Source organism: Typopeltis vanoorti, chromosome 10 (genome assembly GCF_054136105.1).
Source record: "Typopeltis vanoorti isolate ZY-2024b chromosome 10, IOZ_Tvanoo_1.0, whole genome shotgun sequence".
Lineage (NCBI taxonomy): Eukaryota > Metazoa > Arthropoda > Arachnida > Uropygi > Thelyphonidae > Typopeltis > Typopeltis vanoorti.
In genome coordinates this window covers 93,970,598-93,992,484 of record NC_143558.1, presented here as the reverse complement: position 1 = coordinate 93,992,484, position 21,887 = coordinate 93,970,598, and the positions used below count along the sequence as shown (strand labels likewise).

The window sequence follows — 21,887 nt, the reverse complement described above, 5'->3', positions numbered from 1 at the left end:
AATGATTTTAAAGAATGCCGATGGTAGGGAGGTAACTGAATCAGTTGATATAGTTGAGTTACTGAGTGAGCACTTTGCAAGAATGTATCATTCAGGTGGTGACATTGCAGAAACGAATGTACTAGTAGATTATACGGGAATTGTGGTGAATGAAGTGGAGGCGAGTAGTCTATTGCATAACCTCAATGTCAATACATCTGTGGGATTGGATGGTATACCAGCTCGTGTTGTACGAGAAGCAGCTAAAGAATTGTCAGTACCCTTGACCATTTTGTTTAATTTGAGTCTCGAGTCTGAGTTAGTCCCGAGGGGGTGGAAAGAGGGGGAAAATAGTTCCACTGTATAAAGGTGGTTCCAAGACTGCTGTTGTAAATTACTGACCGATTAGCATATCAGGTATCATTGTCAAGGTCTTAGAGAAATTAGTCAAGAAAAGAATACAGGATTGGATAGATGAAAATGGGATATTGTATGGGGGACAACATGGTTTTGTGAAGGGTAGATCATGCCTCAGTAACTTGCTCACGTTTTATAACACAGTGACGGCTGAACTGGATAGGGGTAATGGGTTTACAGTAATACTACTGGACCTTGCCTAGGCTTTTGATAGGATACCACATGGAACCCTAATCAGTAAACTGGAGCAGATGGGGATAGATATAGGGTTGGTGAGATGGATAGGAGGGTGGTTGAAGGAGAGATACCAGAGAGTTGTTTATTCAGGAGTGGAGTCTAAAAGATGGCTTGTGACTAGTGGAGTGCCACAGGCCTCTGTTCTTGGACCACTGCTTTTCAATTTGTTCATCAATGATATAGGAAAGGATTTGAGAGGAAGTGTTCACTTTTTTGCTGATGATACAGTTTGGTAGAGCAATTATGAGTGCATAGGATGTCAAAATTTTACAGGATGATTTGGATAGTTTGGAGGACTGGGCTAGGAAAAATGGATGTCAATTTAATGTTCCAAAGTGTAAGGTTATGCACTTTGGGGTGAAAAGAATAGCAGCAGTATATCGCATTGGTGGAACCGTACTCCAGGAGATTGATGAGGCCAGGGATTTGGGAGTGTTAGTGGATAGGGAATTGAAGTTTAAGGGGGCACATTGCAAAAGTGGCTAAATCAGCTCACCAAATCACTTGGCTTCTGAAAAATACTTTAACATGCAGAGACAAACAAGTTGTTGTTCCTCTGTATTGAGCCTTGATAAGACCCCATCTGGACTACTGTGCCCAGGTATGGACACCAGAGTTTCTTCGTGATGGGGAGGAAGTGGAGAGGATCCAGAGACGAGTGACCAAGATGATAGCAGGTCTGTGGAATGAACCTTATGAGAATAGGTTGAAGATTTGTGGGTTGCAGAAATTGGTCGATAGGCGAAGGAGGGGTGATATGATTGAGACATTCAAATTACTGAAGGGTTTCTATAAGATTGATCCAGAAGATATTTTTGAAAATATGACTGGTGGTGGGAGGACTAGGGGCCATGCATGGAAGCTTGGCAAGAGCGTGGTTGACAAGGGTGTTAGAGCTAGGTTTTTTACTTGGAGAGTGGTGAATGAGTGGAATAAGCTTCCAGAGTCTGTTGTAGGTGCTACGACCGTGAATGAGTTCAAGGCAAGGTATGATAGTCGAATAGTTGTTCTTGACATGATGTTAGGGCCTCCCTCGATGAGTCTGTCGACTCCTTGGAGTTGCCCGGAACAATAATAATAATAATAAAATGCAAAGTAGATAACAAATTCTGGGGGGGGGGGCAGAAAAAAACTTAACAGTAAAAAATATATTTAAGAATTCAATTAAAGATAGCCAAATTAAACAGATAATTCAACAAAATGCCTTATAGACTAATGTAGCTAGCAAAATACATATTTTATTTCCTGATACTGTTGGGATCTTCATCAAATGAACCATTAGCAAATAGCACAGTGGGATGCAATTTCTTCAGATCTTCTTAAAGTAGGACTGCTGACTGGAATAGTGATCAGCATCCTTAATTTTACTGCAGAAACATTTCAAGTTTCAGTGTAAACCATTCGAACCCCTCTCTAAAATAAGCAGTATCCATGGAAATACTCTTGTAATAATACATTGGTGTCCAAAACCTAAGGATGAACATTATTTCTGAAGATTATAACTGCAAATTCAGATGAATCAACTTGTGGCAGTTTATAACTGACGATTTTGAGTATAAAGCAGGTACACATTCGAATTTTTGAATTGTGCTCAAAGGGGCCATATAGTAGCTCTCAACAGGATAAAAGACAAAAGACTGTACTAAGCGAATTGTGTTGAAGGAACTTTTTTGTGAAGGAATAAATTTGCAAACTTAGATATCTTGTAATGTCTCAAAGACATCATCTAGATAATTTCATGGAGGGGAAAAATTTTTGGAAAGCTTGAAGGTTCAAGAAGAAGAAAAAAGGCTAATAGAATTACTGATATTGCCAGAGTTTGGAATTTCACATAGCATTGTATCTTGGCTCTGAGCAGCATTTCAAAAATTTGTGTGTTCCAGGCATTTGCTAAGAGGTCACCCTCACTCAACCACAGAGCATGAAGGCAGACTTTCAGTTATAACAGCAAAATGTAATCGACACACCATTGGCAGGTCAACTTACAAGTTGGCTCCATTCAAGTACAGGTATGCAGATGTCTCGACAAACTGTAGCAAGACATTTGTATACAACAAGTAGGCCTATACGTCCGGAGGCCTGTAGTCTGTGTCCCTTGATCCACATCATCATAGAACATGTTTTCAGTGGTGTTATATTCATAAAAATTGGATAAGATGCCATTTGACTAATGTACCCCTTAGATGAGTTGCTTTAGTCTTTCCTCCAATTCTAGATGACACTTGATCTGGCATGAAAGTGGTACTGCTTACCATTGCAAGAATGTTCTTGAAAGGGATCAATACGGTAGTGTGGAATCATATTGTGTGAGGGCATTATGCTTAATGGATGCACCGAGAAACAAGCACTGGAAAGGACTATGATTGGTAAGTGATATTGCAACAAAGGTCTTCGTCATGTTCAATTGCTCTGTGGTTCTGTACAGTTCATTTTTATGGATGACAATGTCACATCACATTTATTAATAATGAAAAAACTTAATCATGTAGTTCTGTCTTAGTAGCATGATCACCCTCATTGAAGGTACATATCAGAAAATTGATGATGACAGCTGCTGTATAGATTTGGTATTTCAGTAAATAACTAGGGAGGGGCTAATCCAGTGAACTGATAATGTTGATCAGGCGATTCATTTAGGCATGGCAGGAATACGGTGATTTGATAGAACAGCAAATTTGTAAAATTTGTTGTGCTTGTTATGTGTATTTATTTATATGTTGCATCATTTTCTAAGAATTTTCTTTTGTTTACTGAGCATCAGTATACATTTTACACAGTAATAGGATACATAGTTTCCAATCATCATCGGAATTATCCACCCTTTTGTGAAACCTGCATTCATTACTTTTTTTTGTTACTCTTCTTATAACAGATATTGGATTATAGATAATAGATCTATCGGATATCTTATAATGGATAGCAGATTTAACATTGAATTTCTTCTGAATTCTACTGTCATAGAATTCTCTCCAGATGTTGCTCCCATTTCCTGTTTAAACATTCTTCTTGGGTAGTATGTGTTAAAAGTTGTGATAATCCCCTGGTCCATAGGTTGTATGAGAGAGAGAAGTTATATTTGGCAGTAAAATATCACTTTAATGTTCTCACACAATGAATCAGAAGTAAAAGCTTTAGTTATCCATGCTTTCTTGTTAGACTTCCAAATAATGGGGGGGGGGGGAATTGATTTATGCCTTTGAGGGCTCTAGGATTTTGTTCCCTATAAACTATTATGGGTTTTAACTTTAGATCACCTTCAGCATTGTCACCTAATAGAAGAGTTGTTCTATCCTTTGCGACTTTATAACCAGGTTGATATTTCTTTGATTTGGCCAGAAAAGTCTTGGAAGGGAAAAAAAATGGCAGATTTCATCAAAATTAAATATTTGTTGGTTACAACAGCCCCCCCCCCCCCTTCTTCCACAATTTTCTTCAAAATCTCTAGATAATTTGTGGCCACCTCCTTTTCTGCACTTGCAGCTTCGCCTGTGATTCAAACATTATGTAGGCTGTTTCATTTTTGAAATGCTGAAAACCATCCAGTGCTAGCCTGGAATTCTTCTTTTCCATCATTGATAGCCCTTTCTTTCAAGGTTGCAAAGAGACTTAATGTTTTTGAATTCCACTAAGGTCAGTGCTTAGCAGGATCTGTTTTTGGCAATCTTCAATCCATGTAGAAAGAAGACTCTCTAATTCGATCATTATAATACTTTGATTTTGAGGTGGTCTGCATGCATGATGAACTTGAAGCAGCCTCACCTTTTTCCTTGTATTCAGCAGCTTTGCTTAAAATTGCTCTCATAGTTGATTCACCCATTTTGTGTTCTTGTCCTATCTTTGGTCTGGACTCCCCTTGTTCATTTTTCTTTATTATTTCAAGTTTTTCTTCTAATGAGATTACTTTTCAAATCTTTTCACACTTCCACGTTTTTTTGCTCACTAATTTTTTTACTTATGATTAAAGTTTGGGAAAATAGTTTAAAATAAAAAAGTAAGGAAAACAGTTGCAAAGGAGGCACGCAATATGATAAGCAAAATGACACGTAATTAGCAGATGACATAAATGTTGATGATAAATTTGGAGCATAGTGTACATGGAAATAGTGTAGTATGCCATTAAAAAATAACTATGTAAAATGTTTTAAATCGCTAACTGAATTATTTCATCCTGGTGAGTGATTTTTTAAAGAGGTGCATTAATTGCATTTGGGTATAAGGGAAAAAAAAGCATGCTAGCGAGGGATTGATGTACTGTAAATGTGTGCAGAGAAAATTTTTATCATATAGATAATCTTCCAGGCATAAAATGAGTTGCTACCCAAACAAATTGTATAACTTACTTTCCTCAAATTAAAAAAATACTGTACATCGTGCAATATTTCTTTAATTGTCAATTCTAAGAGAACAGTATCAAGTTATGGCAGTTGTATGCCATTGGGCCTGTCTGATCAGACACTGAAATTCACACTATCCATCTGACTAATGCTGATTAATGTTCATCACTTCTGTTCCTTTCCTCTTTGTTATTGGAGGTGACCAAGTTGACTGACTACTGAAGTTTTTAGATTATTTTTTGATTATAATAGTACAGACTGCACACATTTATTTATTATGAAGAGTTCAGGTAAGTGAAAATATGTTAATATAATATTTCTAAATGTAAACATTGATTTTTCATTTTTATGATTCTCTACTCTGCTAGTTCTTTTTTTGTCTGCTATTGTTGATTACCTTTTTACTTTTGTATGGTGTCATTTTATGTGCTTGCTGTATGGTTTCTGCCAATCCTTTGTGCTCCATCATCAATTTATTATTTTCTGCGATATCCTTTGTTATATTTATCACAGTTTCTTTTGTGTTACTTCCTGTGATTTCTTTTATTTCTCACAATTTCTTTTGTTCTATTTCCTGCAGTTTTCTTTGTTTTTCATGATATTAGTCATGCCATCTGGATGCAAAAAGGTAAGTCAAAGGAAATAATTGTCTTGATGAGCACAAATAATTTGAGAGGTGAGAAGTATTCTATGAAAGAGGATGTACTGAAGTTATTAGACGACACAAAAGTGAAGAGCGAGAAGGTGAAGATTGTAAGTCTCCTACCATGCTATGATAGAGGTGAATTGAGGAGGAGGACATTGCTAACTAATGAGACTATGCATAGGTTGTGCAGAAAAAATGATGTAGGATTTGTGGTCTGTATTTGACTGAAAGAAGGATTTTTGCAATGCTGACAGACTGCATCTAAATAGCTTTGGTGTTAGGTGTCTAGAGAGTTTTGTTCACCAAGCATGCTGAAGCACAAATTCAGGAAAACATGAGCAATTAGGGTGCAAGGAGGTGAGTTTGTGTGATGACATCCATGAGACGAGTGAGCGTGAGAATGACCAAGTGCGGAATCTAGTCTCTCAAGCAAAAATGTTGAGTAGGGTAGTCAACTCAGGAAGTAAAGGTGGGTGGGGGCTTAAATGGAAGCTGCAGTTTCTATATATTAATGCCAGAAGTATCAGGAAAAAGAGGAGGGGGGGGGATTTTTTGGCATTGGTTAGTGCAACCTTGCCAAATGTTATAGGCAGAGATTTGGCTAACAGCAGATGATGTACTTACAGTGATAGAATGTGATGGGTTTAGTATTTTCAGAGAAGATAAGATAGGATGGGAGTAAGGGTACTGCTGATGATAGTGGATGAATTGCAGCCAAAAAGAATGAGATATATGGGAATGTGGCTGTTCATTTGAAGCATTGTGGTGTGGGATAAATGCCAGTAAGACAATATACAGTTGGTAGTTGATCTGGAAGACATGCAACTTCAAATTATTACAATAAGTACAGGTCAAGTGATTATTATGGGGGACTTCAACTATGGAGATATAGACTGGAAGGAAGGAAATGAAATCAATATACCGACTGAGAGATAATTACTTGAGGTAGCATGTGGGACTAGATGTGTGAGAGTAATGGAACCAGCCATAGGATCAGAAGATCTGTCTATAACCAAGGTGACCACATTGCTTCCAATTGGTGAAAGTGACCATTCAGTCTTGACTTGGGAGATTGTACAACATGGGGAATATTCTATCAAGAAGGGTATATGTGGAACTACAAGGCAGATGATTATGACAAGCTTTGGAAGAAGCTTAAACCTGTGCCTTGGAATAAAACACTGTAGGATAATGATGTTAGTAGTGCATGGGAGATAGTTAAGGATCATCTAGACGAAGCAATATTAAATTGTATACTTAAGGTAACAAGAGTTAATCAGGTGGGAGTTAATGATGTTACTCATCCATCTAAGCACGAACTGGAGAAGAAAAAAATTGCTATGGAGGGTATATAAAGAGAAAGGTGACCATCAAACTTATAACCAATACAAAGCTCTGGCAAGGAAGGAAAAATCAGATTATGAGAATAATCTAGCCTAGCAGGCCAAAGAAAATCCCAAAGAGTTTTTTACTTACGTGGCAAGTAAGAGAAAGAATGACCATGGAAGATTAACCTTAATGAGTGATGATGGTCACAAGGTGACAAAAGCAGATAAAATAGTTCTGAGTGGATAAAATAGTAACTGAGTGACCACTTTGCAAAGGTATGTCATCCAAGTGAGGTTACTGCTTTAACATATGTGGCAGACACTAATGTTGGAACGGAGGGGGATGAATTGGAAGTTCTTCAGAATATTGCAGAATCTCAGTGTAAATACAGCTGTGGGATTAAATGGAATATCAGTCTGGGTTTTGCTAGAATGTGCAAGGGAACTGGCAATACCTCTGACTAGGCTCTTTAAGTCTCAGCTCTGGTAGAGTTCCAAAGGAGTGGAAAGAGGGCAAAATAATTTCCTTGCATAAGTGAGTTTCTCAGACTGCAGTAGAAAATTATAGACCAATCAGTATCTCAGGCATAGTGATAAAAGTACTGGAAAAATTAGTCAAAAAGAGAATTCAAGAATTGATGGATAAGAATATGATTCTGTATGAGGGGGGGTAACACGACTTTGTGCAATGGTCAGTCATGCCTTTTGAATTTACTAACTAATAGAATATTACATAATATTCTATTTATAATAGAATATTATGTTATAACATTATAAACATTAGCTTATAATGTTATGAACGTTATGAGCAACAGGCAAGAATAGTCGCAACTGTTGTACGGAAAACAAAGTCTGAGTGCTAAAGACAACCCACAAGAATTCTATCGATATGCTGCAAGTAAATGAAAGAACGAATATGAAAGAATAACTCTTCTAAATCCAGATGCAGAAGAGGTTGTTCAGCTAATGAATGCCCATTTTGTTAAAAAGCTATCAATCTGGTGTACACAACATTGAGCTTTCTGCTACCTCTTCACTCGATGAAAAAACACAAGTGTATGGTCATGTGGTAAACAGAAGCAGATAAAATAGTTTAGTTACTGAGTGACCACCTTTCAAGGATATATCATCCCAGTGAGGTTACAGTTTTAACATATGTGACAGATATGAATGAGGGAACAGAGGTGGATGAATTGGAGATTCTTAGGATATTATAAATACAGCTGTGGGATTAGATGGGATATCAGCTCGGGATATCTTTGCATCATCAGCAAATAGCTGTATGTTGCTTGTCAAATCCTTCCCAATATCATTAATGTATAGATTGAATAACAGTGGACCAAGCACTGATCCTTGTGGTGCACCACTGGTTACCTAAAATCTTGTAGATTCACATCCCCCATATACCACTTTTTGATATCTGTCCATCAGCCATCCTCTTATCCAAACTAATATTCTATAATCCAAATCCATATTCTCCAATTTATGCAAGTCTATCATGCTGTATTCTGTCAAAAGCCTTAGCAAAATCCAAAAGTATCATAGTGTATCCTTGTACCTCCCTTGTATGATGGAATTACAGTACATTCCTTCCATTCCTGCAGAATCTCCCTGTTCTGAGACTCGTATTAAACCCTGGTCAGCATGTTGGCTGAGGTGGAAGATAAGGTTCATTGTGTAATGTGAAACTACACCAGTATTATTCAATTTCTGAAGTATCTTAGGGGAAAAAAGTGTTATATTTGGTCTGGAGCAGGGTTCTGATGTTATCAATCCTTAACCCACTGTAAAGTGTTATTTATAGATCTGCAACTTTTTGTAGGTGAGGTCCACATAAAATAAAATGAATATATGCTGTTAGCTTTTGTGGCATAAAATGACTGACCAAATTCTGTTAATTATATCAAAACATTTGGGTTGTTCTAGACATCTGTTTACTGAAGTGTCTGTTCAAAGTTCCAATGACTGCTAGTAATTTTTGCTTTTTATGTGCAATGTCAATTTCTCCATTGGGACTTGTGTAATTTCCTTATGTAATTTTAATTGTAAAAAAAAAAAAACATACCATATGCAAAGATTTTTGCTTATAATATATTAGTAACTTGGATTGAAAGAAGGGTGATAAAAACGAAAAACCATGTTAATATTAAGTTTATTAATTTTTAGAAATTTATGAGACAATCTGATACAAGAGGTGAAAGTGAATATGCCCTACGAAAAGGAAATCCCTGTCTACATTGTTATTCAGAGACTCTCTTTGATTCATCCCTTTATTTATATCGTGATCATCGTTGCAGAGAAGAATCAACAGCTATAAACTATCTTGTTTAACCACTGCATAACAGAATGGTGAAGTGGAACTCGTTCGCTAGAACAACTACTGAAGTATCTCTCATTGTGAATATTTTTACTTAAATGCAGAAGTACTACAAACTCACTAAGAAAGTGAAGTATATTCTAAATATGCAGGATGGCCAGGAGACTTTTTTGTGTCTAATTTGGACAGTATTTTTCTGATCTCTTTCTGGCAAAGGATATAGGGGGAATCTGGAATGGTTGGGGGGGGGGCGGCATTTACCATGTCATTTATGCATGCATTGGAAGCAAAGTGTGAAGCCAGAAATTGGCTTTTTCTGTGGATGAAAATGCAGTAGCGCCATCTGGATATGATAGGGGTGGGGATGGGAATTGTCTTGGGCAGAAGTTACGACCAATCCTAACCTAACCTTTTTTAACATGATCCTTATTTCTGCTGTTTCCCAACTATTTGTCTTAAAGTGAAAATTTGATCCTGAGAACTTCTATATGGTCTGAACTGAGCTTATTTTTCACCAATTTTCTCTTCCACTCCTTAGCCTCTTCTCAGGTGTATTTAAAATGTCTGCAGTTCACAATGCTGTACATGAAAGACTTCAGCATTAAACAAATATATCCTAGGAAAATGTCTCAGGCCAGTACACTACTTTCTATGGTTGGCAGTATTCCCACTACATGTAGTGAGATCACACTTTTGTGCTGCTTTTCCAATCCAATATTTTGGATTCATTATCCCAGACGATCTGTGATTCAATCTGTATGCAACTAAAATCTTTAAATGCCCCTGTGTCTGCTAAGCGGCATAGTTTTATGTTATGTGCTAGTAAAAGTATATGGCAGAGTAGTCTGTTATCATAACTCAAACGAACAGGATGCATGTGTTGTGTCTTGAATTGTAATTGTTTCGCAAGTTTTTTGGGCCAGAGACTTGTATGTTTAAAAGCTGTTGGATTATATAATTGTCTTCATTCTCTTTTGACTTCAGACTGTTATCAACAATTTCCCTCAAAATTAGTCTATTACTTGTCAGCACTCCCAATAGTGTCCTATCTAACATTTCAGTCTTCTAAGACACTTCTGACTGCATCAATCCAATTATATCTTGGTCTTTCTGTGGGTCTTTTTCCTGCAATCTTAACACCAGAAATCTGTTTTGCTAACCTTTCATTATATCGGAGGCTCACACTAGTGAGTACAGGTATGGCAAACAATCATCATAGGCTCAGCAAACTTAAAATAATCTAGAATTTAAACATAGCCCCTGTGTATGCTTTTGTCTTATTTTTTTTATCATTCTGTTCTCCATACAGTCATATTCAGTAGACCAAAGTTGTTAAAGGACTAGTATGTTTTATGTTCAAGTAGAATTACTCCTCTTTTTGCCAAAATAAGGAATACTACACCTATGGAAACTCACAGATGTTGAGCTCATTATGGATCGGCTGTATTGTTAATATAATTTCAGCATGAAAATTCTAGGAAGAATTGTGTAATTTTACTTAAGTCTTCTGTAACCATGATTAATGGAGGTATTAGTTTTGGGGATCAGGACCCAAGTGGCATTCCCAACACCTTGTCTCTTTTTTTATTGGTTTTGTGTGCTAAGTATCTTAATTAACCAAAATTATATTTCTCATAAAATAAAGCAACCAAAACAACAAAAATTGACTACAAGTACAAAAAAGAAAAGAAAAAGGATTGCACTTACAGATTTATTTTGTAACTATTAATACAAACATAATGTTCCCTAGATTGAATTGTTGATTTTGTACTGAATTACTTCATAATATCCAAGAAGTAATAAGTTAATTTTGACTGTTGAGGTTCACGGTTATGCATATGTAAGTTGTTTGTTTTTAGATTGAATGATGTATACTTCTCCTACCTCTTGAAAAAATGTGCACACTTTTTCAAGAGGTAGGAGAAGCACACATCACACCTTTTCAGAGCTTTTTTAAATAAAGGCGAGTTTGCCAGTCTCATATGGAGGTCGCAGGATTTTTCATCCTGCAAACCAGCTAGAAGAACACATGCATGCTTAATACACTGGTCTCATAACCTTGGTGGGCTCCACCATAAATCCAAACTACCTAATCAACCAGACACTTGATGATTTAAGCCAAAATTTAAGGAAAAATCCTGTCGTGCTATATTAGGTATTTTGAACTACAGTGCTTTGTTCAGGAGATATAAGAAATTATATTTATTATATACATGTAAGCATATTTTAATGATATCTTAATTTCACCTCAGATGCATGCGTAAACATGTTATATTTATTATATTGTACTAATTTTTTTTTCTTTCCTTTTTTTGTTTATTCACAGGCAACACCACCAACAACTTATCCTACGGTAGTATTTAATTTTTTTTATTAGTAAATGGTGGAGGGATACTTTATATTCCAGAAAATTTAAATGGTATTTTTTATCCCATGTTTATGTTCATGATGCTGTGATAAGAATATTCTTCAGAATGAAATATAGTAGCATTCAATACCATAAGCTGATAGACTTTTGCCAAAAGTGTTGGAACACCCCATTAGAAATGCACATGATGTAAATAACATGCCAAGAGAGGATAAGCGAATTCTGTAGATGACATTCCAAGCATATCTGTATAACTTTTGAGTATGATAACAAGAACTAATGATGAATGACAGTTAAGGTAATGCTTTGTGAAAGCCTTTCTGTGTGAGGCACATGTTCGTGTTAGTGGGGAAGACCTCTCAGCGATGATACTAATCCTTTTCACTCTTCTTCTTTTTCTATACTTCCTGTATTCTTTGCCGTCCTTCTGAGACAGTTTTGCTATCCTATCTTCCAGACCTGCCTACTGAGGAGTCACCATCCTTTTGGGCAACAATACCCCTCCCCCCTGCCCCACTTTCCAGCAAGTCCTACTTAATGCAAACGTAGAAGCAGTTGCCATCTGACTTGCATCTTTCATAGCAATTTGCTGCATCTACCAACCTCCTCCTGCTGATCTCTTTCTCTCTCAAAATGATCTTTATGACATACTGCAGTTATTATTCCCTTTAATTTTAATGGTGGATTTAAACAGACACAACTCTGTGGGTAGTGCCTAAACTAACATCAGAAGAGTTGCAGAGCATATGCTCAAAACAATAACTCTCCATCTTGAACACAGGAGCAACACCTTCTTTTGTATGTCCTGAAAACAATTCACTGCCATTGACTTAACTATTCGTTCATCCTCCTCCTTCCCACAATTTAAGTGGGAAACTAAAGACAACTTACTCAGGAGTAATCATTTACATGTGAAATCCATTTTTTTGCATGGACAACCATGTACTACATGATATCAGAACAGAAAATTGAGCAATCTGGCTGGCTAACCTTTTCTACCTTGGCAGAATTCAATTCAGCTCATCTGTTATCAGTGATGAAGTCAATCATGAAATATTGTATTACTGAAGCTGCCACAACTGTGATACCTGAAAATCTAGTTAGTTCGTGCTTCGTGCTTTTCCCTGAAAACCATGGTGGAACACCGATCACATAACAGCCAAGGAAGGTCAGAAGAAATCTTAGAGCATTGTCTGCACATGCCCAAACATGATACGTCTGTTATCAAAGCCAAAAGGAATCTTGGATCCACTATACATCTACTATACAAACAGCAGCAAAGAAGTCGGATAAAATCTGGAAAATGAAGAGCAGATATATCACACTCTCACTTTCAGTCATTGGACATAATAGATGTACAATTACTGACTCAACTGCAGTTGCTGAAATTTTTAAGGAGATCTTTGTCAATACATCAGCAACATCTTCCTTTTCCCCAGAGTTCCTTGCTTCAAAATGTGGAGCAGAAAACAAATCCTGTTCTCTTCTCTTCAAGTGGCATGGAAGACTACAACAGGCCATTCATAATACAAGAAATAAACTATTTGGCTTAAATGTCTTCCAACTGCTATTGGAGCAGAGCAGATAACATTCATTATGAAACAATCAAACATCTGTTGTCATTATGCCATGGGATCATCTATTTTACCAGTCCAACAGAATTTTCTGTGAGAACATGTTTCTTGATACTTGGTAATAGGTGATTATTATTACCTTTCCTAATCCAGTGAAACTATCTACCAATTGCTCTGATCAGCTGCTTGTGTAAGATTCTGTAAAAGATGGTTAACTCTCATTTTTTCACCTTCTGGAGAGATGCAACCTATTTTCCACAACAAACTCTGGCCTCTGCAAATAGCATTCAACAACTGATCATCTAATCATACTGGAAGTATCCATTAAAGCTTTAATGGAAAAAGCATACAACACTACTTGGAAATTTGGAATATTGAAAGACCTACACCACTTTGGTCTCAAAGGGAACCTCCTTTTTATCAAGAAATCTTTATCCAACCAAATCTTCCAATTTCGAGTGGACACCACTCTCTGCCATCTGTATATCAGAGGGGGGAAAATCCAGCAATGTTCAATTTTAAGTGTCATGCTTTTTTTGCATCCAAGGTTAACTCAGTAACTGAACAACTTCCCCCAGCTGTAAGCAATGTCTTCTACATGGGTGACATCAATCTGTCATTCATGTAATATGAAAGGCATAGAAAGATAGCTGCGGCAAACCATTGACCATCTTTCAAAATGGGTACTTGTGAATGGGTTCCGATTTTCCTGGCAGAAGGTCTGTGTATTTTTGCCACGGGCATGGTCTTCAAGGTCTTGGACTAGGATAAACTTTAATCTCATTTGCAGCAGAAACCAAGTTCTTGGGGCTCATATTTAACAAGAAACCTAGTTTCCTCCCTCATGTATGCAAGTTGTAAGAGAAGTGCCATAAATTGAACATTATTTGCTTTGGAAGATAGGAACATCCTCTCTTCCAACTCCTGGCAGCTGTAATGTAATGTACATTGCGTAGATTGAAATTCAATTATGGGTCTTAAGTCTGTGCTTTGCCAGAGAGAGAGAAAGAGTACCCTGTGATGGTTGGACCCTTTCTACCATCAAGCCATAAGAATTATAACTGGAGCATTTCAAATGTTGCTGATCCTTTGTCTATACAACAAAGCAAATGAACTGCCCTTGTTGCTTTAACATTAACATCTTTAATGTGGTGGTGCTGTACCTCCCCATAATAGGGCTCACGGCCGTTGAATCACTATACGAAATAAAATAAATTAACACTGCTGCACACTACCAAAGTAAAATCCTTGCTATACCATCCTACATGGCCAACTATGTTTTTCCCACAGTGGAAGAATCTGTAGAACACTCGTGAGATGCCATACAACTCTTTGTTGTATGAGTGAAAACACCCTTAGAAGCCCTAGATATTAGACACAATTACTCATTTGAGACACTGTTGAATACACTACTACCATACAGTTTTTTCTATTCTGCAGGCTACCCAAACATTTCCTTCCACCACTGTTGTCTATCAGCAGCTTCTTCGAGCACACAGGCATCATAATATTGCTCAGATCCCACTAGAATGCAAGAACTTTTTGCTGAGCTGTATACTATGGTGCTTGCCTTAAACTACATAAGATTTCAGTGCTACCAAAAATGCATTATAGACACACAAATTCACAGAGTTTCCAACAGCAATACCAAATCCATACTTGCAGGAACATCTGGTGCTCTCTCATATCCAACATGTCCTGTCTTGGTTATTGAACCCGTATTTGGATGGCACTTCTGTTGGATCCAAAGCCACATTGGTATTCAGGGAACTGTGACTGCAGATAGGTCAGCTCATTTCTCTAGCTTCCATCTGCCTGTCCCCTACACTGATTATAGGCAAATCATAAAACGAACTTTTTGACCAATGCCAGTTATTGTGGAATAGAAAAACCACAACAGGCTATGAAATCAAGCCAGGCATCAAGTTGTGTTGGTCTAGTCTATTCAGGGACTATAAAGAGGAAGGGAAGTTATTCTTTCTCATTTCCATATAAGTCAGTCATCTGGCATGCTCCTTCCTATTGAGGTATAATAACTTGCTTAGGTGATCTTTGGTACCAGACTAAAATCATTCACATTTTAATCAGCTGCCCTTGTTTCATCAATGAATGTAGTCATTATTTTAGTCATACTGCCTGGAAAGAAGTTAACAGACACCCCCATGAGCAAGGTACATCATGCCATGTAACAAGTTACATGTTTGTAGCCAATATAAATTGGAGGAATATGATGCTCCCAAGTCAGTGCATCTGTGTTTAGGTGAAATTGCCATGAAAAGGAAACTGACAGAGCTTGAAAGAGATGTTGTAGGATGCCATGTTGCAGGCCTATCTGTTCTACAGATTGTTGACAAATTGGGCCATCCCAGGACTACGATCAGTGATATACCATACTTGAGGTTTCCTGAATAATAACATTGTATGTTACCAGGAGTTAGTGGACCTAATGAGATGATGAAATTAAGTTTATATGTGATATATAAGTGGTATCTTATTAAGAAGTGCATAAAATCCTCTAAACAGGCTGCAAATATTCATAAAGGCTTTTCAAGTAGTTAGGAAAACATTCAGAAAAATAATTCTGTATTTTAATGCAGCTTCAGCTCAGTCATACAGAATTAATAGTGTAATTAGGTATTAATTTTTTTAAAGCTTTGTTGTTAATTGATTATTACATGTACAGAGTGCTTGTGAGTTGTACATTGCCTTAATTCTTAACAAATCATTCATATTCAAAAGTCTTTTTCATAATTGTAAATTTTAGATAGCTTTATGTAGTAAAATTTATATTAATTTATTTAACCTTCCCTGGTGTAAGTAGATCAAATACACAACAACCTTATGATTTATCATAAGGTTGTTGTGTATATAAAAAAACGTTGAATAGTTTTCTCTCTGTCATGTTATTACATACTCTGCTTTTAATTCCTAGATGACAGATTAACTATTAAAGGAATTTTGACATTAGAAATAAACGGTTTTACATTCAAGTGGTCTTTAAGTTAAAAGGAATTTTTTCTGTGTAGTTAACTCATTTATTAGAGATCATAAAAACGAATTTCACATATATACAAAATTATATCAGTTTTGAAATAGGATGTGAAATAAGTTTGCAGTAAATTTATTCATTAATAGAAATATTTTATTCAGGTTTGTTTTCTTAATTTTATGAAAATGTTGCCAAATTTTTGCACCATTTACATATACATCATCATCAAATTCCTGCCATGTGCCCTCAAGGGGTGTACAGGATATGATAGTACATGACAAAAATTACATCATTACTAACTTCCTATCTACAATTTTCCTCCAAATCAGTCTGTTTTGCCAAGACTCCAACATTATCATATCTTATATTTCTATCGTCTAAGGCACTTTGTATCGCATTAATCCACCTATATCTTGGTCTTCGCTTGGGTCGTTTTCCTGCCAACCTGGCAGAGAACACTTGTTTTGCTAATCTTTCCTTGCCCATTCTATTTAAGTGACCATACCACCTGAGATTAGCTCTGCTAATGCATTCCTGAATGCTGATAATGTCAAGTTCTTTCCTAATATCCTCGTTTTTAATATGATATTGCCATTGATGCCATCTGTTCACGCCTATAATCTTTCTCAGGATTCTCATATCTGCGGTCTCTAGTCTTTGGTCAAGTGTTTTACTTCTGACCCAGCTCTCAGATCCATAAGTTACAACTGGTTTGAACACTGTCATGTATACAGCTAATTTAGTGTTCCGACTAATTTCTCTCTTATTCCATATGAATTTATTCAATTGACTTCCCACCATAACAGCTTTGCTGATTCTGTTGTCTATTTCTATATTTAATTTACCATCTTCACTAAAAATCGTGCCTAAGTATCTGAAATGTTTTACTTGTTCCACAGGTTCTCCATTCACAATACAGTTGACATTTTCAATGATTCTGCCTATTTTCATTGTCTTTGTCTTTTTATTGCTGACCTTCATACCATATCTATTACAACAGCTATTCAATTTAGTCAGAGAATCTTGCAGCCTTGTAGCGGATTTATTTAGAAGTATAACATCATCCACATAAAGCAAAGAGCTGACATTAACATCTCCAATTTTTATATCATGCTTAATACCACTTTCCTTCATAATGTGATCCATATATATAATGAATAACAGAGGAGATAATGTACATCCTTGTCTCACACCAGATTTAACATTAAACCATCTTCCTGTACTTCCTTCAATTCTAACTGCTGACTTAACAACTCAAATAAAGACTTGATATAATGCCCTATTGACACCATATAACTGCAGCATATTGAATAGCTTCTCTCTTGGCACCTTGTCATATGCTTTTTCCAAATTGACAAAACTTAAATACAGATCTTTGTTATATTCCCATGCTCTCTCGACTATTTGTTGTAAAGTGAAGATCTGATCCTGACAGCCTCTATTTGGCCTGAATCCAGCTTGTTCTTCACCAAGCTTTTCTTCCACAATTCTTCTCAACCGTTTCTCAAGTATACTTGCATAGATCTTGCCAGGGAACACTCAGTAGGGAAATACCTCTGTAATTCTCATATTCAGTTTTATTTCCCTTTTTATATATGGATACTAGGAGAGCTCTACTCCAATCATCGGGAATTCGTCCCTCTGTCCAGGCTTTCTGAACTATGCAGTGCAGCCACTTTAAGACTTATAACACCATGCTTCAGCATTTCTGGTCGAATATCATCTACTCCTGTTGCCTTTCCACATTTCAAGCCTTTGATGACTTTTTCTACTTCAAGTATGAATATGGATTCCTGACTGCATGCCTGATCAGTGGTTTTTACCACTGTGCTATCATCACTGCTTGTTTCATTTAGCAGTTTTTCAAAGTAATTACTCCATACTTCAAGGATATCTTTTTCTCCCGTTTTCATGTCACCTTAATCATCTCTAACTCCTTTTACTGCACTCTTTCCTGCATTCCTAAGCTTCTTCAACAACCTCCAGAATATTTTACCATCTTCTTGATATTTATTTTCTATATTCTTGCCAAAGTCCTCCCATGACTTTTGTTTAGCTAGTTTTACACAGTGTTTAGCATTCTTGCATTTGTCTGTATATTCTCTAAGAGCACAAGCTGACTTATTTGACAGAAACTTTTGATATGCTTTCTTCTTTTCCTTCACTGCCTCTTTAACTTCCTGTGTCCACCAGGGAGTTCTGATTTTTTTATCCTTGCAGACAACCTCACCACATGCCTCTCTGGCTGAATCAATCATGTTTTCTTCAGAGTTTGCCACTGAATCTCCAAGGTTTGATTCCTGTTCTCAAACTCTTTCATTTTTTCTTTAATAATCTTTGTGTATTTTAGTCTACAGTTCACATCTGAGAGCGGCTCAACTTGTATTCGCTTTAAAACTTTCTTACGTGTCATTATTTTCAATATGAAATTCAATTTTATCCTGCTCAATACTAAATAGTGATCACTTCCAATTTCAAATCCTCTGTACACTCTGGTGTCCTGCACCAGGGAGAAAACATCACTATCAACAATAACATAGTCAATGAGACTTTTCTTATTCCTTGCCTCTTCTCTCCATGTTAATTTGTGCACATTTTCATATACTTGTATTGAAAATATTTTGTATTTATGAAAAACATGTTTTCAAATAATTTTTATTTTAAATAAATATAAACAGTCCTTCTCATCCTTCCCTTACAAAATTGTAAATATGGCTGTATGATTGTCATCATTATGCTTACAGTTTTAGATGCATTGCTCTGCTTAGTCTCAAAATATCACAAATTTATATATAGTAATACACAGTAGTAGTATATAGTAATAGCATTTTCACCTCAGCTTAGTAATATATGATTTTTTGCAAGATGCTTATTTCAGTAGTAATATCCAATGCTGAATTGCTCTAAATATATGGTGAAAATGTTTGCAACATCATATGATGATTAATTCAAAATTCATATTTATTGTGAAGTATTCAAACATCCTGCTCTGCTCCAGGAACTACATTATAATTACTTTTTTGAATGATTTGTTATTGGTGAGAAATTTTTCATGAGGAGTGATTCACATTTCGAAGAGTCTCTGTAGTTTATTTCATTTTACCATTTTGAAAAGAGAATATATCTTGTTGAAGCAGATGTTTACAAGACTATTTCTTTCCAGTTTGATTATTCCAGCTACCATCCTCTTTTCTTTCTGGCCCTAGCATCAGTTGTTTAGGTGATAATGAACAGCTGAAATTATTCCAATTTTTACAAATGATTTCTTGTTATATATTCCCTATAGAAAAAAAAAAAAAAAATCATTTATATTTATGTCATAAATGATGAAAACTGTTGTTTGATTTTCATCCTTTTGGTTGATTAGCAGACATTCTAAATAAAAACACTTGTTTCTTTTGTAGACTAGTGCAGTATTTTTGTTATAATTAATTCTTTCCTAATTCCCAAAGCCCACAATTTCTGATTTCTTACCTTCCTAGTTTAAAATTACAGCTTTGGTTTTATTATTGAAAAATTGTAAAATTTCTGTTACAATTACCTTTTGAAAACAACAATTTAAAAAAGTGAAGTTATATTACATAGTAGTTTAAATAATTGTTTAACTGTTCACAAGAGAATTAAAAATGTATGCACCTGTGTACTTTTTTCCTTGTAAAATAAGGAAAAGGATAATTACTTCCAAAATGCTACAATATCAGAATTGCAATAAACATATCTCTTTTCAAATATACTATATTTTCTTCTTTGTAAGATATGAACTTTTCAGAACCAATACTGTTCACATGGATCCCCCCCCCTTCTACACACACACACACACACACACACACACACACACATCTAAGAACAATGTGTGCAAGATTTTCTTCCTCTTTTTATGCCTGTTGATAATTGAAAGTAATTATAAGAATGGTATAATATTACTCTATTTGCAAATTACAAAGAAGACTTAGCTTATATGCAGAGTTTGTTCCATAACTGTTTACAGTAATCCTTCAGTTATCATGTTGTGAAGGTAGTTTACTGGTCAGATAGTTGGTCAGTTACATGGTGCTGTACTAGTAGAGATCATTGAAATAACCAAATCCTCAGTTAACCAACCCTGAACAAGTTACTACAAAGATAATTAATGGATTGCTGTATTTCAATTTGCAATAAGCAATTCGGGAAAATGGGGAAGAAACTGCAGCCCAAAGTATTGACAGATAACATTATAAATTATTATAATCATTGTGATATTGTGTAAAAGTTTTCTTTCTTTCTGTAAAGAAAAAAACATTGTGCATGGAACTGTAAGCATTGTGAGGTGATTTCTAACAAACTTGGGCATGTATGAATAATTTATAAAATAATTTCATAAAAGTAGCATCTTGAATAAAGCTTTCAAAAAAAAAAAAAAAAAAAAAGTACTCTAATGTAGGCAAAATTAACAATCAAAATAATTGATTCTGACATTGCTTTTCCAATCAGATACAATAGTTGTGTTTACAGCTCATTTCTCTACTGCATGGCCTTTTTTTATTAATTTATCAGTTATTTTCATCCCTTCAGTCTAAACAGCCTTTTGAAAATTTGTCAATTTCAAATAACAATTGACCATAATTTCTCTTGATTGAAAAGTTCTACAAATTATTCATTTTCTTTTATTTTTTGGTTATACCTCTTAAGTCTGGTGTTTTATATCTGAGGTTTCTATTTCCTTGCACTTATTGTTATACAGAGTTTTTTCTTTGATCTCTCTCTCTCTCTCTGCATGTTACTTTATTAAAGTGATCTTTCAATTGATCTAACCTTCAATTAACTGACTATTGAATGGTTAATGTGTCAACTGATTTCTGGTACAACACCATGTAACTGTACTTTCACTTAACTTACCCTTCAATAATCTGATCAGCAAATTGATTTCCTGCTGTTGCTGTTTGGAGATTTATTTTTAGTTTATTTTTGACTTGTCTTTGTTGTGAACAGATTTAACTTACTTTCATTCATCCATGATTTTCTTCTGAGTCTTTGTAGATACAGTCATATACAGCACTTTAATTCTTAAATTTTTTCCATTCTTTTTCTGTCTTCAGTTTATCAGCTTTAATTTCATCTTCTAGATGAAACTTTCATGTTCAAAAGTTGATTTGAACATAGTTGTTCAAAACATCTTTTTAGTTTTTCTTGTATACTTATTTTTTTATGCTTCTAAGGAACTTCTGACCAAATCAATTCATCTAGCCTTGGTCTTCCTTTGGGTCTCTTTCCTGCCTGCCATCTTGTCATCAAACACCTGTTTTGCTAACCTTTCTTCATCCATTCTATTTAAGTGGCCATACCATCTTAGATTATCTCTGCTGACACATTCTTGAATGCTAATAATGTCAAGTTCCTTTCTCTAATATCTTCATTTTTAATATAATTCTGCCATTGATGCCATTGGCTCACTCCCCTAATTTTACTCAGAACCCTCATATCTGTGGTCTCTGGTCTTTGATCAAGTTCTTTATTTCTAACCCAACTCTCAAATTCATAACTTAAAACTATATTAAACACTGTCTTGTATACTGCTAGTTTAATGTTTTAGCTAATTTCTCTCTTATTCCATATACATTTATTCACCTACCTACCCACCATACCAGCTTAGCTTATTCTCTTGTCTATTTCCAGATTTAACCTGCCATCTGTGGATTTAACCAGATTTAACTAAAAACTG

At 35.6% G+C, this 21,887-nt stretch overlaps 1 protein-coding gene across 4 annotated transcripts in view; it reads left to right on the top strand.

Annotated features, from left to right (window-relative positions):
• The window catches only part of Sec23 (transport protein Sec23), a 410,761-nt gene that overhangs the window by 383,802 nt on the left and 5,072 nt on the right, over window positions 1-21,887 (top strand). For 3 of the 4 annotated variants that reach the window (XM_090398784.1, XM_090398783.1, XM_090398782.1), the window contains exon 20: window positions 11,585-11,611. The exons of the other annotated variant lie outside the window; for it this stretch is intronic. In XM_090398784.1, coding sequence (XP_090254910.1) covers window positions 11,585-11,611 — 27 coding nt within the window. The remainder of the gene's footprint in view (window positions 1-11,584; window positions 11,612-21,887) is intronic. 4 annotated transcript variants of the gene reach the window in all.